Below are 17920 nucleotides of genomic sequence, written 5' to 3' on the forward strand. Positions count from 1 at the left end.
AGAAAGACACCTCACTGAAAATCAGTTACCGGTCCACTCCATCAGCAAATAAGGAAGACTGCAAAGTCAGGAAAACTGTCAGAACTGCTGGCCAAAGTGATGAGAGACCACCGAAATATTCAACTGAGTTGCAACTTTCTGATTTCGATGGAAGGAAGGTGGCAGAATGGATAGAACGCTCATCTGTCCATACAGTGTCAGCGAGGGGTTTGGGTTCCATTACAGCTCTTGCCCTTTTCTCCAAAGTTTGACTGGAAAAATCAAACTGAGCGTCACAGTCATTCGGATGAGATGATAAACCGTACAGCACGCACTTGGCGCACTGAACACAAACTTCTTCTTCTTCTTCTGCGTTCACTCGTATGCACACGAGTGGGCTTTTACGTGTATGACCGTTTTTACCCCGCCATGTAGGCAGCCATACTCCGTTTTCGGGGGTGTGCATGCTGGGTATGTTCTTGTTTCCGTAACTCACCGAACGCTGACATGGATTACAGGATCTTTAACGTGCGTATTTGACCTTCTGCTTGCATATACACACGAAGGGGGTTCAGGCACTAGCAGGTCTGCACATATGTTGACCTGGGAGATCGTAAAAATCTCCACCCTTTACCCACCAGGCGCCGTTACCGTGATTCGAACCCGGGACCCTCAGATTGACAGTCCAACGCTTTAACCACTCGGCTATTGCGCCCGTCGAACACAAAAACAAAACATGGGATCAAACGTGATGTCCTCTGGCAAAATCGTGAAGAAGAAATCTACTCTGACATGTACACAAATATACATGCATGCACTCAAGGCCTGACTAAGTGTGTTGGGATATGCTGCAAGGTCAGGCATCTTCCCAACAGGTGGGATGTAGCGTATTATGGAATTGTCCAAACGCAGTGACGCCTCGTTGAGAAACTGAAACTATTTTTTCGGAGTTTTAGAAAACTTGCTGCAAAATGTTATTATCATCAAGAACGAGAGAATCGTCACCAGCGAATCCCACAAGTTGCGGTCACCACCACACTGTCCAATCAATCAAAGGGTGATCTCAGTTTGACGGTTAATTCCATGTCAAATGATCGGTACAAGTCCGGAGATTCCTTTTTTGTTGTTGTTGTTGTTGTTGTTGTTGTTTTAGTAAGTATCTGGGTTCGTTCTAATGTACATTTCATTTACCTGTGTGCTAGATGAATTGGTAGCATGAGCAGCGTTGATTTGAAGTTGTGTACCTTGTGTATGAAGAGAGTTGCCACTCTTTATTGCTTGTTAATCATTTTACTCGCCTTGCCTTGTTGATCTTCCATTCAAATTCCAAAACCCTTTTTAGTTGTTGCTGACAGCCCAGCCAAACAACCAGGGCTAAAAAAAAAAAAGTCGCTAATTATCTACCCCGTAGAATCTGAAAAACAAAATACCTGAATATAAATACTCACACTACAGTCGTATCAAAGTACATGTTTCTGACGGCAATCATTCAATCAATTTTTCGACATAGGAGTGCAAAAATCTCTAGGATGAACAAAAACATAATTATGCATGATTAACAAAATCATATAATAATAATAATAACAACAACAGACATGCAGAAACAATATTTTGCCAACGTACAAGCTCACAATGTGCTTGATGACTCAACGACATCCTAGTGCTGCCATCCCCCCCCCTCTCCCTCCCCCCCCCCTCGTCCCCTCCCAAGATGATAACCCGAGAGAAAAACAAAAAAGACGTATCACACAATCGCTTTTCTTTATCCAGACACATTTTGACCATGGTTTTGTTGTTGCTGCTGTTTTTTGTCGGTGTTTTTAAATAGCTGAATGGCATGTTTCAAACACTTGAAAAGTTAATTGATAAGTTCATCTGATTCAACCAAGATTTGTATGTTGTCAAAATAATTCATATCAACACGGGGTTTTTCTTTTAGCCAAAGGTTTTTTCTCGCAAAAATCTTTGATAACATTCTAAAAACATGTGACAAATTTATTTAATACGTAACAGATTGAAGCTTTTATGTTATTCTTTGCTAGAGCAAAGAAGGTAAGACCATTCTAAAAATATTTTCTTTTTTTTCAGTCTTTTAGTTTTAACATGATCAAGGCACTTCATTTCATAGTATTTGTGTGTGTGTGTGTGTGTGTGTGTGTGTGTGTGTGTGTGACTTACATGTGCGTACGTTTTCTAATATAAACAACTCTGATATGTTAGAAAGCGCAACAGAAATACACTACTATTACATCATCACTGCTGAATGAATTAAAGCAAAATCATCGGATACTGCAAAAACAAAGGTGTTGCTTTATCGAATAATCGTCATTTCACATACCTGTTTCCTTGCTCAACGAGTATCTTTTTACATAAATCAGATAAACAGATAATATGGAAAGAGGGCTGTCTCCTCTTCCCACTTTTATTTTTAATCCTCTTAACACATAGCAGATAATCAGATAATATGGAAAGACGGCTGTCTCCAAATTCCCATCTTTATTTCTAATCATCTTAACACATAGAAGACATATACTGTATAAACAGAGAGACTTTAACATTCCAAGAAAGACGTGTCACTACTCTGAACGAATCAAGCAGCAGTTAGTTGCCAAAGAAGACATCACAGACTTCTCTCTCTCTCTCTCTCTCTCTCTCTCTCTCACACACACACACACACACACACACACACACACACACACACACACACACACACACACACACACACGTCACTACTTTCTTGTAAGCGACCAAAACCGATAGGTCATATAAACTCATGTTTAAAAAGCACACCATGTCATGGTTACAGAAAAAATAATATGCAGCAAATTATGCATCATCTTTTTTTCTTCTTCTTCTTCTTCTTCTTCTTCTTTTTATCAACTTTATCACAAAATCACAATCAAACACGAAGCAGCTTCCATGCAGATGGACACCTTGATCTATAGACTGAGACGATAATCCGAGGTCCTGAGCGCAGCATGCACTTCGCGCACGTAAAAGAACCCACGGCGACAAAAGGGTTGTCAATAGAAAATTTATGTGGAAAAATCCACTCTGACAGTAAACCAAATATATTTGCAGACAGGAAAAAAAATCAAAGGGTGGCGTTGCGCTGTGGCGACGCGCTCTTCCCAGGAAGAGCAGAATGAATTTTACACAGAGAAATCTGCTGTAACAAAAGCAACACACTGCAATGCAATGCAATGCAAAGGAATGCAATACCTGAATTCCGCAACACCAAATCCGATATAAGAAATAAACTGTCCGCTGCAATTTACGAAACAATGCAAGACAACAAAATGCTAAGCGTATGGGGGATGGGGGTGGGGGTGGGTTGCAATACGACTAAATGCAACACAACAGACAGTACAGTGGAAAAATCCACTCTCATCTGCTGACTAAAATGACTTCTTCATCGTTCGCGAAGGACTTCCGCAGATGATACAGCACAGCAAAACTCCATGCAGTAAAACATGTTTACAAATTCAGAACAGTTAAACACAGGTAAAACATAAGTATATACGGGGGATAAAAACAACAGTGAAACATCATGCAACAAAATCTGTTTAAAAATTCAGAACACTAAAAACACAATGCAGGCAAGTACAAAAACATTGTTACAAGAAAACAGGGCTTTGTAAGCGACAGCCAAAGCATCATCGGGGGGGAGCGGGGGAGGGGGAGGGATAGTAATTTATTCATTTATTCATTATTTCCATAGCGGCGTAGAAATCTGACTCATACGCTTGTGATGAGGAGTCCACATTTTTTTCGGCTTCAAACTACACAAAACGGAACGCCTACTGGTAAACAACAAAGTCGGTTAATTAAACATGAGCTTAAAATACGTTAGTATCGACTCTTTGCCACTTCAAAAAAATTATTATAGTATAAAAGAAACAAACGATTCCAGTCAAGAGTGGTGTGTTTAAAGAATAAGTTGTGTCGTGAATACAATACCTTCAGAACAGCGCGTATTCCTTTCATAACAGCAGAGGCTTTCGTGTCTGAATAAGTTTCAGTTTCAGTTTCACTTTCTCAAGGAGGCGTCACTGCGTTCGGACAAATCCATACACGCTACACCACATCTGTTGAGCAGATGCCTGACCAGCAGCATAACCCAACGCGCTTAGTCAGGCCTTGAGTGCATGCTTACATATTTGTGTACCTATGAAAGTGGATTTCATTTTACGTAATTTCGCCAGAGGACAACACTCTCGTTGCCATGGGTTCTTTTTCAGTGCGCCAAGTGCGTGCTGCACACGCGGGACCTCGGTTTATCGTCTCATCCGAAAGACTAGACGCTCAGTTTGATTTTCCAGTCAAACTTAGGAGAAAGGGCGAGAGCGGGATTCGAACCCACACCCTCACGGACTCTCTGTATTGGCAGCTGAGCGTCTTAACCATTCTGCCACCTTCCTCCTGAATAAGCCACAATGTACGCATTCCGTTATCTCTCACTGTGCCGATGTGCGTCTCTGTTTAATATTCATTTACTTGTTCGCTTGCCGGGTTATTCCCTTAGTTCTATCTCTTATGATCATTCGTTTATTGTTTGTGTACCTACCCACATTCCTATCTATCTATTCTTTCATTTGTTGGTTCAAGCAGTATCTAATTAGAAACACATCACAATACAACACAGTTACTGATGAACACAAGAGTTCTCTTACACACAAAATCCTGTCCAGTTACATTCGCTTTATTTGTTTTTACCCATTTCATCTTTTTTTATGTGTTCGTTATTTATTCATTCGTTTATTTATTTGTTTGTTTGGGGTTTTTTATTCGTTTATTTCATCCGTTCATTCATTTATCATTTATTTATTCATTCTGTCATTTTTTTCTGTTCATTTTTTCCTTTATTTACTAATCCACTTATTCATTTAAACAGCACGGTCTTTTATATGCCCATGCCTTTAAATTCGGAATGCTAAAAAAAAGAGGGAGGGGGGGGGGAGAAAAAACAACAACAACAGAATTGTCAAACACGTCACAGACTGAAAAGATGGATACTTAAAGTATCGTAAGGAAGCTCTACGGCTGTGTGGAGGAACCTACAGCCCACGGCTGCCTTTGTCGCGGGGACTGGGGTGTCCATCTGACGAACGAAAAGAAGATTATTCCACGAAAAGACAACTACGCAGCAACTGTGAGGTACTGGATAATGAAACCCATCCACTTTATCACTGTGTCAAATTTAGACTAATCAGAACAGTTTTAAGGGAAACACAAGAGGCAAAGCCTTCAAGACTCACCTGTGCTTCACGCTTTATCCTGTAAAGGAATCATCAGGAGGTAAAAAAAGAGATTTTAAAAATGGTTGAAAAGTGCTCTGTATTAAATATGATGGATAGGCTTGGGAGAAGAAAAAAGAAAAGAAAAGAAAAAAAATGTAATGTTTAAGATGAGAAAGATCAGTTTAAAGCAAATTAAGTCCCCTAGCATTAATTACAGAGTAATTTCCCTTTTTTACTACCTGCACCAAAACGTTTGCAAAATAAATAAAACTTCCATGCTTAGCAAAAGAAGTTCCTGTTTGAACAAAAAATGATAATAATGACTGCTCTTGTTGTTGTGTCAGAATATCAGATCAAAGTGCCAAGTTTAGAGAATACAAAAAATATAAATATAACAGTAAATGCAGTTTGCATATAATTAGGCTTCATTTTTTTTATTTTTTGTGCCCATCCCAGAGGTGCAATATTGTTTTAAACAAGATGACTGGAAAGAACTGAATTTTTCCTATTTTTATGCCTAATCTGGTGTCAACTGACAAAGTATTTGCAGAGAAAATGTCAATGTTAAGGTTTACCACGGACACACACACACACACACACAGACAACCGAACACCGGGTTAAAACATAGACTCACTTTGTTTACACAAGTGAGTCAACAAGAACCTAAAAAAAGCACAGGTAATGTTCTCAGTCAGTTGATGCTGGTAAGCATTTAAAACCTACCAACAAGCACTCTCAGATTCCTTGTTCTCCAACACCACCCATGTCAGCTCACTTTGGAGGTATGTAGAGTGGGAAAGGGAGAGTGTGGGGGTGAGGGGAGGGGTTTTTGAGAAAGTGGTCATGAATGTTTTATGTAACTTGTGATATTTTTCTTTCATGTAAAGCGCCCTGAGCTCTTAGAGAGAAAGGGCGCTGTATAAATGTACATTATTATCATTATTATTAATTAATGTTGGGAAAATTTCTGCACCGGCACATGACGATAACTATTCATTTGCGTTTATGTGTGTGCCTCGTGTCTTATTATAAACCCCAACGTTTCATGACCGAAACAAAACAAAACAACAAAGAATCTATACTTTTAATATTCTGTTTATCCATGAACTGCCGAATCATATCAGGTAGTAAAACCAAAAAACCTATACACATGGGGTCTTTGCTAAAACTGATCCAGCCAACATGAGACCCTAACGTTTCGTGACAAAAAAACATTCTGGTTATAATCTGTTCATCCATGTATTACCGATTCATTTCAGGTACAAAAACCGAAGAAGATACATACAAAGAACATACTTTGCTAAAATAATCCAGCCATCATGCTCCCACCGGGTTTTGTTCGATGTTCGGTGTCACCTGAAAGGCAAGACGACGGTGGTAAACGATGACAGGAAGCAGAAGGTGGAAGCTGTCTTCTGCTGGGTGGTGATGGCGATGGTGGTGGGGAATGTCTTGGAGAGAGGAGAGGAGAGGAGGGGGGGGGGAAGTGTAGGTGGTGAACGGACGCTGAGCTCACTGGTGGCGGTGGATGAAGACCATGGCCATCATGGCGGAGACGGTCAACAGCCAGTGGGAAACCTCGATCCAGCTGGCGCCACCTGCACGCGGAACAGATACAACAGAAGAAGTGCTGTTGAGTGCCTTGATTGCGCTTAGCGTTCCTTCTCTTTCTCTCTCTCTCTCTCTCTGATAAACGAATGCAATCACTAAACCAAGTCGATAGTGTACAACAACACTGATTATGTGGATCGTTATAAGTTTTTATTCTTAAATATTGTATTTGATATTGCATGTTCATGTCCACTTTGTTTGTATGTCGCCCCCACCCCCCACGCCCCCACACCCACTTGACTGATGCGCCCCATAAGCCTTTGTCAAATAAAACAATTGTTCTTGTTCTCTCCCTCTCTCACCCTCTCTCTCTCTCTCTTATTGGAGACGTGTATTGCAATGTACAGGAGAACGTACACAAAAATAAAAGCACACATGCGCACACACACACACACACACACACACACTCACTCACTCAGTCAAATTAATGTTGAAAAATGTATATGATGATTACACGGTATCATCAGAACGTAAAACTTCCGGTCTACATGACGTCCATTTGTCATCTGCAACAAAACCTGGTCTTCACAACAACCACCTGCCATCATCATCTGAGGAGACATTACCTAATCTACATGACGACCACCCGACATCGTCATCAAAGGAGACATCATCTGGTTTGCAAGACGGTCATCTGACATTGTCATCAGAGGAGACATCACTTGATCTACATGAATATTTTCTGAAATCGTCATCAGAGGAGCCATCACCTGTTCTCCACAATGACCATATGACATCATCATCTGAAAATGCTTCACGTGTTCTGCACGATGACCACCTGACGTCGTCATCTGTAAAGACATCATCGGGTATACATGAAAGCCTTCCAACAGCATCACCTCAGCAGACATTACATACTCTACAAGACGACCACCTGACGGCGCCAACTGGGGAGACAACTCCTGATACACATGACCACCACCTGCCGTCATCATCAGAACAGTCATCACTTAGTCCACATGAATACATAACATCACCATCTAAGCAGTCAATCACCTAGTCTACATGACGACCACGAGACGTCGCCATCTGGGGAGACAACACCTGGATTGTATGATGACTACCAGAGGTCGTCATCAGCGGAGACAACGACTGGTCTACATGAAGACCTTTTTACGTCGTCATCCGAGGAGATGAAACAACAGCTTGTTAACTACCTAACATTGCATCAAATCAGTCATCACATTGTCTACACGAAGAACACCTCATCACCTTGTATTTTGATAGTATAAGGCCCTTTATCTATCATTATCTAAGTTTTAAATTCGGATATCTCATTATCTGATGATATTTTTTTCTACGATTCATTCTAGCTGATAAATGACTAAGAAGTTGCAAATAACATGTAGGAATCTATCAGTCTTGCAATGGAACTCCCGCTCTTTGAGTACAAATATCGATAATCTGCGTGCTTACCTTTTTGAAAATTCTCATCATATTCTCCTTTTTCAATCCTTGAATGTTAGTAAAAAATAAGTTACCTAATCTGAAAGGTTATTATTATCCTCCGGTTTATCATATAAGCGAGGATTCTGACAAGATTAGTACAGCTATTTACGTACAGTGTGGTTTGAATTACGCAAGTGTCCATCCATCTCCTATTTCTAACTATACTGAAAAGATGTCAGCTACGTTTGTAAAATTGCATGTCTCTAATAATCAAATCATACATTTTGCGTCAGTCTACTATCCCAAAGGTCCAAGTAAGCAAAATACAAATTGGTTGCGAACATTAAATTGCTCAAAAGAAAGATGGATCGTCGGGGGAGATTTTAATTCCCATGCTCCCTTCTGGGATTGTGATTGTCAAATAATATCTCATCCTGACTTTGTTGAAAATATTGTTGATTCATCGTTGCATTTACTTAACGATGGGAGGATTACACGTATTCCAGATGTGGCTCATCATAGAGCATCGGCACTTGACCTAACCTTCATATCACCATCTCTAGCTTTAACAGTACAGTGGGATACTGGGGATGATCCACTAGGCAGTGATCATGTGCCAATCACACTGTCTTTTAAGGATTGTAATATATCTAAATACAGCAGAGAAGACGAAATCCCAAAATTCAATTACAAATATGCAAACTGGGAAACATTTCAAAACTATCTTACGAACATTTCTGAAAGTGAAATTTTTTGTGAAGATTTAAATGTTTTTTATAACAACTTTCAAAAATCAATTATTGGAGCTGCTGAAATAGCAATTCCCAAAAAAGGTTCAAAGAGGAGTGACATTTTTTCTGGAAATGTTTGGTGGAATGATGCATGTGCGGAGGCTGTAAATACAAAGAAACTAGCATACTTAACATGGTTAAAACTCAGAAAAGTACCTGATAAAGATGTAAAAGAAGCCGCTCATAAAGAAATGTGTTACACAAAAATCAAGGCGAATAGAATCATAGCCCGAGAAAAAAGACAATACTGGTCACAATTCTGTTTGAATGAAATATCTGACCATAAGGATATGAAGAAAGTGTGGGCCAAAATGAAAGAAATGAAATCAGGCATTGTTCTGCAAGACTATCCTATTAAAACAAAAGATAAAGAGTTTCTGTCCCCTCAAGAGAAGGCTGAAGAATTTGTTTGTATGTATTCTAAAACAGGCAGTGTAGATAGTTTGTCAACTAAACAAAAGACTTTAAGAGAGGAAGAAGAAATCAGTGACAAATATAGAGATCCTACCCCACAAAATGATAATACAATCAATTCGGCAATAACTTTACATGAGGTAAAGAACGCTATTCATTTGTTGAGTAACAAAAATGTGTCAGTTGGTAAGGATGTAGTATCTTACACCATGTTAAACCATTTGCCAGAAAACTGGATGATTATATTACATACATTATTTCAAAAGTGCTGGGAATGTGGACAAATCCCTGAGGTATGGAAAACTTCCATTGTAACCCCTGTATTAAAACAGAGTAAACCTCGAACAGAAGCTTCGAGTTATAGACCTATTTCGGTTACCTCCCACGTTGGGAAAGTCATGGAGAAAATTGTAAATATTAGAATGGTGTATTACTGTGACAAAAATAACAATTCCGTCAGCTCAAACTGGATTCCGGAATGGAAGATCTACAATTGATCATCTGACCCGTCTCACTACCCAAATTAAAAAACAGTTTTCTAAGCGAAAAAGTATCCTTGCGTCCTTCTTCGATCTTACTAAAGCTTATGACCGAGTATGGCATAGCAGACTGTTATTTAAGCTGAAACAAATTGGTCTGTCGGGTCATGTTTATGACTATGTTAAATCCTTTTTAAGTGGGAGATATATAGTGGCAAAAGTGGGAGTAACTTTATCAACCTCTAGGCCTATAAACATGGGAATCCCGCAGGGTTCCATTATTTCTCCATTGTTGTTCAACATTATGCTTTATGATTTACATACATGTTTTTCATCATCTACCAAGCTGGCTCAATATGCTGATGATATTGCTATATGGATTCAGACATCCTTGAGGAAAAGGACAAGCCTACATTACATAAATTATGTACAGAAACATTTTCAGGGTGAACTCGATAGACTGAGTAGCTATATGCAATCTAATGGTTTTGAGTTTTCTGTAGAAAAAACACATTTGATCCTCTTTAATAATGGTTATAATCCCAGCAAACTACCACGATTTTTTTTAGGAGGACGTGAAATATTTTTCAAGTCGGAAATCAAATTTCTTGGGATCCTATTTACTTCAAAACTAAACTGGAAGAAACACATTGATTCAATGGTGACTAAAGCAGTTAAAAGTTTAAATTTCTTAAAAATTGTAAGTCACTCTCCTTGGGGACAAGACTCCAAAATTCTTTTACATTTAGCGACATCTCTCGTAAGATCAAGATTGACGTACGGTCAAGAAATTTTCTTTTCTGCTCCGCCGACGTTCCTGAAGAAGCTGCGAATAATTGACAGTAAAGCTGTGAAACTGGCTTTAGGGGTACCTGTGCATACTAAGACCTCAGAAGCCTATAAGCTTGCGGGTATTCTACCACTAGATGAAATCAGAAAATTAAGTTCTGCTAAATATATTGTGAGATGTACAGCAGTGGATGATTTTGAGGAATTAAATATTAGGTCTGATATTGATTTTCCAAAAAATGCTCAAAATAATTCAAATCTACAAACCATTCGCACATATGTGTCAGATATTTTAAATTCTTCAGACATTGATCTGCATGATATGGCACCTCGTGTTCTGGTGCCACGTGTCCCTCCCTGGGAGTTAACAAAAGCAAACGTCAACATATGTGCTTCTGACACAACAAAAGGAGAATCTCCACATATAATAGCAGCATCTGTCAGAATTGAATTAGAAGAAAATTTTGATTATCATTTAAAAGTTTACACTGATGGCTCGGTCCTGGATGATAGCAGTGCAGGATCTGCTTTTGTCATTCCTGACCTAAAAACAGAAAAATCATATTATTTAGGTAAGGGACATTCAATTTTTACAGCTGAATTGGTGGCCATCCTTATGGCTTTAAATCATCTTGTTGATATACCAATCATAATAAGTAATATCCTATTTTGTGTTGATTCTCAATCTGTCTTAAAAGGTTTGCTCCTTTTTGAGAATAATCAAAGAGAAGATTTATTTTTTGAAATTAGGTATTTATTGCACTCCCTATTTGTGAAGGGTACAAATGTTGATTTTTGTTGGATACCATCCCACACTGGATTCCGTTATAACGACCAAGCAGATAGGGCAGCAAAAAGGGGAGCAAAAAATCATATAGATAGTATAAAAGTATATTGCCCATTGTCATACAAGGAAATAAGCAATATACTAGAAAGAGACTTTTATAGGTGCTTGAATTCAAGTTTAAAACTTCGTCAGTTGACTCTCTCAGACTTTGGTCCAATTCGCAGACCAATTCTGAGCTTAGCTCTCAGACTATTATCAAATTCATTACGGACCAAGTATTGTTCTAATGTCAAGTGTATATGCTTTAATAACCTGACAATTGAGCATATAATTTTTCACTGTAGCTTGATGAAGCCTTTTGTACGCGAAAGTGTGTCTTCACAAGTGACTGAGAACGTTGATGTTTTTGACTTTTTGCATTCATTATCAGTTGTTTCGCTTGTCAGTTTAACGACTTCTCTTTTACGAAGTCCTTTAAGTAATTTCCTGTAACTGTATTTAGAGGTTTTTTTGTTTGTTTGTTTGTTTTGTTTTTCTTTCAAATTTCACCCACATTTTTACCCTCATTTGCCCAGTTTCCCCCAACCCTCCATTCATCCACATCTCCCACCCCTTCTAACCGATAATACACAGGTGTATTCATAAATACTTTTACAAAATGTCTTCAATCACCGATATGTGTGACGGGACATTAAACAAAAATTCCTTCCTTCCTTCACTCAGTCACGTCCACGCCGATTCACCAATTCATCACGTCAATCAAACCACGGTCATGCCCACGCAGCCATCGTAGGTATCAAACAAACACATAAAACGCGCAGTGTTCGTCAACATGTACAGCAGAAAACTGCAGAGCATACAGATGGCTACAAACACACAGTACACAACATACACGTGTGAAGTGTTGGCCCAGTTGTAACGCGTCCGCCTAGGAAGCGAGAGAATCGGAGCGCACTGGTTCGAATCTTCATAGTCGCCAGCATTTTCTCCCTCTCCACTAGACCCTGAGTGGTGGTCTGGACGCTAGTCATTCGGATGAGACGAGAATTCGCGGCCCCGTGTGCAACATGCACTTAGCGCACGTAAAAGAACCCACGGCAACCAAAGGGTTGTCCCTGTCAGAATTACGTAGAAAAAAATCCACTTCGATAGGAAAATAAATAAAACTGCAGGTAGATAAAATTTAAAAAATGGGTGGAGCTCTCGGTGTATAGAGAAATCTGTTGTGACAAAAAGATTAATACAATGCAATACAAATTACAATACAGTACAATACGATGCAATACAATACAATACAATCCAGACATCTTAAATCTTGTTTTGTGAACACTGGTACTGTCCTTTTTCGAAGTTTGTTTGTTGTTGTTGTTTTGCTAGTGTTGTTTTAACCGCTGTTTCATTAAGCCTGTTCTTGTCATTTTCCATTTATTTTGCTGGCATTGTGGATTGAGTTTCACAAACGAGGGTGTTGTGAACAGACCTCTTCTTGTTCAAGTGGCAAGATTGTGGATGCAAAGCCAGCGTGTTGAGTGAAATGTCGAAAGAATGAATGGTGCAAGAGGACAAACAACAACAACAACAACAAAAAATAAACCGAAAAACCCCACTCACAATAAAGCAACAACAAGGCAAAATGCAAAAAAAATATATGTATATATACATATATATATATATATATATATCTCACTTCACTGAGATGAGACGAAGCTTGTAAGTAAGGATATCAGTGAGAGGCTGTCACCTCACTAAGGCAAGGCCAACAAGTCTCACACACACACACACACACACACACACACACACACACACACACGTATACACAGCTTTACTCACAAGCTTTCCGTCGTTCATTCTGGGCGTTCTGGATTTTGCTCTGGACATCCTTCAACAGGGGGTCGGGACAGGAGGCCCGCTCAATGTTGAAGCATTCCAGCTCTTCTTTCAGCAATCTGCACGTGCACACACACACACACACATACACGCACACACACACACACACACACACACACACACACACACACACGCACGCACGCACGCACGCACGCACACGCACACACACTCATAAAAAAAATTATGTATATATATACAGAGACACACACACACACACACACACACACACACACACACACACACACACACAATGTATGCATAGATAGGCAGATAAATAGATATAAACACATCCACGTGCACGCACACACACTACTCCTACTACTACGTCGTGAAAGGACAGAAACCATCACCATGCGCGGCATATAATCACACACACACATATGCATGTGCGCATACTCGCAAGGAGGCGTCACTGCGTTCTGACAAATCCATATACGCCACACCACATCTGCTAGGCAGATGCCTGACAGCAGCATAACCCAACGCGCTCGCCAGGCCTTGAGTGCATGCTTATAAGCATTTGTGTACCTATAAGGTGGATTTCTTTTAACACAACTTTGCCACAAGACAACACTTTTGTTGCCTTGGGTTCTTTTTCAGTGCGCCAAGTGCGTGCTGCACACGCGGGACATCGGTTTATCGTCTCATCCGAAAGACTAGACGACGCTCACTTTGATTTTCCAGTCATAACTTTCGGAGAAAAGGGCGAGAGCGGGATTCGAACCCACACCGTCACAGACTCTCTGTACTGGCAGCTGAGCGTCTGAGCCATTCTGCCACCTTCCTCCCTTCAAGGTGAGGATGAAGACAGAAGCGTGTTGCCTCACCGGCAGAAGTCCTCGCGGTTGTGGCCGATAACCTTGGCCTGCTCCTGGAACTCCTTAGTGCAGCGCTCCGTGCTGGGGCAGACGCCCGCCTCCCCCTCCACCCCCTGCCACCGGCCTGCAACAGTCACCTCCCACCCTTTCAGATGGCGTGCACGTGCACTGTAAACACTGGTGTGTGCTTGTCTTTCGCGTGTGAGGGGGAGTGGGGTGGGGTGTGTGTGTGTATGTTTGTGTGTGTGTATGTGTGTGTGTGTGTGTTGGGGGGGGGTGAGGGGGGCAAGGGGGGTGTTTGTTGGGGGGGGAGGTCTCTGTGTGTGCGTGTGTGTCTGTGACTGTGTCTGTGTCTGTGTGTCAGTATTTGTGCTTGTATGCGTGTGGTGTGTGTGAACTGAGTGTGCGTGTATAGCATGTACTGATGCATATATGTTGGTAGTTATGTACGTATGTTTGTATGCAATAGTATGTATGTATGAATCATGTCTCTATATGTGCCTGCGCGTGGACATTTGCTTTGGAAAGACAACAGGGAGGAGGCGAGGAGAAGCGAACTGCAGGAAGAAGATGACGATGATGATGATGATCACGATGATGATGGCGATATGATAAGGACAAAGAAGGAGAAGAAGCAGTGATACATCCCTGAGAAAATGAAACTGAAATATATGCAATGCTAAGGACGAAGAAGGAGAAAATGTTAAAGAACTGACTAGTCATCCATGTCAGCGTTCGGTGGGTTAAATAAACATGAATACACCTAGCATGCATATCCCCGGGCCCCTATCTGCCTGCATGGCGGGGGTAAAAACACTCATGCACATAAAAGAAAATCTCACATGTACAGTGGAAGGTGGGAGTTGATAATAATAATTATTATATTTATATAGCGCTGAATCTTGTGCAGAGACAAATCAAAGCGCTTTCGGACCAGTCATTCAAACGCATGCATAACTCTGAAGCTGGAGAGAAGAAAAACAACTGAAGACAAGGAAGAGGCAGGTAAGGGAGGCTATTTTGGGAAGAGGTGGGTTTTAAGACCAGACTTGAAAGAGCTGAGTGTGGAGACCTGACGAAGGGAAAGAGGACGTTCATTCCAAATTACAAGGTCCAGAGCCGGACAGAGAAAGAACGGCGGCCAACAGTTGCAGCCCTTAAACAAAGAAAAGGTAGACCAACAATAACAATAAACAAGAAGAGCAGAAAGACCGGGAATGAGGAAAGAGAGAGAGGGGGGAAAGGCAGGACAGGAAGCAGAACGGAGAGAAGAAGATAAAAATAAAGGAAAGGAGAACTAGAGAGGGAAACTGCTGACAAGTATACAATGCAGCGAACGCGGTGGAGTGGTCCTCCAAGCCAAGAGGAGGCTGGGGATGGTGACACAGGGACGATTTACAGGTAGTGTGACAGGAGCAGGGGCAGACGTGTATACAGATCACCAGCAGAACACTGAACACACGACACCCTTTCTCTACAGCAACTGTCTACTTGTCTCTTGATATACACCCACCCACTGACACTCACACGAGTCAGACAGCTCTCTCTCTCTCTCTCTCTCTCTCTCTCTCTCTCTGTTTTCCCCTTTCTGTTATCTCTCTCAAATACATCTTTACACACATTGATCCCAGTCAGGCGTGTGTGCTGCCGAGAGATTAAGGAGCGTGTGAGACTACAGTGTTCTCAGTGGTAAAAAAAAGTTTTGATCGACAGAATGTCGTGTGGCCTTGACATGAAAATATCGGTAAATCTCTGTATGTGTGTGTGTGTGTGTGTGTGTGTGTGTGTGTGTGAATATGTGCGTGCGTGTGTAAATGTGTGTGCGCGCATATTGTGTGCATCCGTATATATACGTACATATATATGTACATAATTGTCCTTTGCAGTTCTGTGCATGTGGATGTATGAAGTGTGCATTCATGCGGGTGTATGTGTGTATTATCAACATCAACATAATGTTTGCAACAGCAGGTAGATGCTTTAGTATGTATTTGTTAAAAACAAGCACAAAATATAAATTTACATTAGCTCCCCTGTTTCTTTGTTGACAAAAAAGGCGAAATTCCACATGTATATTGGCCGCCGTTAATTAAATATATATATTCAATATTTCCGCGGCCGTAAAACAATCAAAAAACAGTGAGGCAAGGAAGGATTAAATAATAAAGAGAGGTAACTCTCTCCATTCACAAGGCGCACAACTTCAAGTCAATGCTGCTTATGCAACTCATCATTTGACACGTGCACATAACAGCAATGACAAAAGAAATGTGCAAAGACAAAATTAACCTTTATTCAAGACTGGGTTAGCCTTTTAATCCTTTACATGCTGTGTAGTAAATGATCGGTAGACGGACAAGCCCGCAGCTTCCATTTTGGGTTTGTTCCTGTACCTTTTATTTACCTGTGCGCTCGCTGAATAGGAAAGCGTGAGCAGCACCGACTTGAAGTTGTTTACCTTGTAAATGGAGAGAGTTACCACTCTTTGTTGTTGTTCATTTCTAAAACGAACAGTTGTTGGTTAATGTGGGTGATGTATGCGATGAAAGCTCGGGAGCGAGGAACGCGGAAGTATTCATTAAATCCATACAGCGAGGTCGGTCGGTGACTCGGTGACCTACATAAAGTTACATTATCTCATGATGCATGCATCCCATTAACTCGCGTCTTCTGTCTCCTAGCATTTCTGTCTCGCATTTTGAAACAAAATAACAAACTTTTGGTGACAACTTCGAACGCTAGATCACCACCGCGACTTCAGTTTACAGTGTGCCGGTAATTTACAAATATCAACTAGTCCTTAAACTTTTCACGCAGGTAAAAATTCTGGGGTGGGAGGGGGCGAGGGGGGGGGGCTGCCATGATTAAAAGAAATGTTAACGAAACAGTCAAGGTGCAGGAGGTTCATTAATTAACTATTAATAACAAGAACAGCGCTTCATTGGGTTTAAACATTACACGCTACAGTGTCAATAAAACACGATCCAAACGTCAAAAGTTGACCCACCTGTCAGGCAAATACAGACGATCACTAGCAACGCTTTGAGCGTCCCCGCCATCTTGTCTTCTTCCGGCCGTCGAAGCGGGGGAAAGCAGACGACAGTTTCGAGCCCCACGCCAAAATCCGAAACAACAAAAACGAAAGACAAATCCCGCTTTATGGATCAGTAATATGGCTTCACCTCACTTCTTCAACCACGTTTCGTCCGCGGCTTGTTGGGTGAAACTGACGAATGTGACTCGGGGGAGAAAAGGAAGGAGACGTTGTGAGTGAGTGGGAGGGCGTAGGTAAAACTTGTCAGCTGGTTAGTCGAGTTGGTTTTGGACTGGCTTGCTCCGACACAGGAATACGTGGATCAGTTTTTACCTGGGGCCCGTGTTGTGTGTGTGTCGCCAGTGTTACGTGTGCCCTTCTCGCGTGACGGGTTCAGTGTGTGTGTGTGTGTCTGTGGCTGCGTCACTGACTTGCGCGGTTTTTTTTGAGGCCATTGTGACCTTTCGCTGTGTTGGTGACATACTTGACTGTTTCTTCACGAGTCTGTGTGTGTGTGTGTGTGTGTAGTGGAGGTTTGGGAGGGGGGAAGCATGTGCGTGTGTGGGCGGTGTGTGTGTGTGTGTGTGTGTGTGTGGAGCAGGGAGTAGGGGTTTGGGAGGGGGGCATGTGCGTGTGTGGGCGGTGTGTGTGTGTGTGTGTGGAGATGGAGTTTGGGAGGGGGGAGGCATGTGCGTGTGTGG

At 41.2% G+C, this 17920-nt stretch overlaps 1 protein-coding gene across 1 annotated transcript in view; it reads right to left on the minus strand.

Moving 5' to 3' along the window:
- Window positions 1–17527, minus strand: part of LOC143295234 (uncharacterized) — an 18252-nt gene extending 725 nt beyond the window's left edge. Inside the window, exons 1-4 of the mRNA XM_076606811.1 lie at window positions 17193–17527; window positions 14195–14309; window positions 13311–13426; window positions 1–6818 (exon numbers count right to left, since the gene is read on the minus strand). The exon at window positions 1–6818 is cut by the window's left edge and continues 725 nt beyond it. Of these exons, the coding sequence (XP_076462926.1) occupies window positions 6733–6818; window positions 13311–13426; window positions 14195–14309; window positions 17193–17244 (369 nt within the window). The 5' untranslated portion in view covers window positions 17245–17527 and the 3' untranslated portion in view covers window positions 1–6732. The remainder of the gene's footprint in view (window positions 6819–13310; window positions 13427–14194; window positions 14310–17192) is intronic.
- Window positions 17528–17920: the final 393 nt, after the last annotated feature.

This window comes from Babylonia areolata, chromosome 20, assembly GCF_041734735.1.
Source record: "Babylonia areolata isolate BAREFJ2019XMU chromosome 20, ASM4173473v1, whole genome shotgun sequence".
Lineage (NCBI taxonomy): Eukaryota > Metazoa > Mollusca > Gastropoda > Neogastropoda > Buccinidae > Babylonia > Babylonia areolata.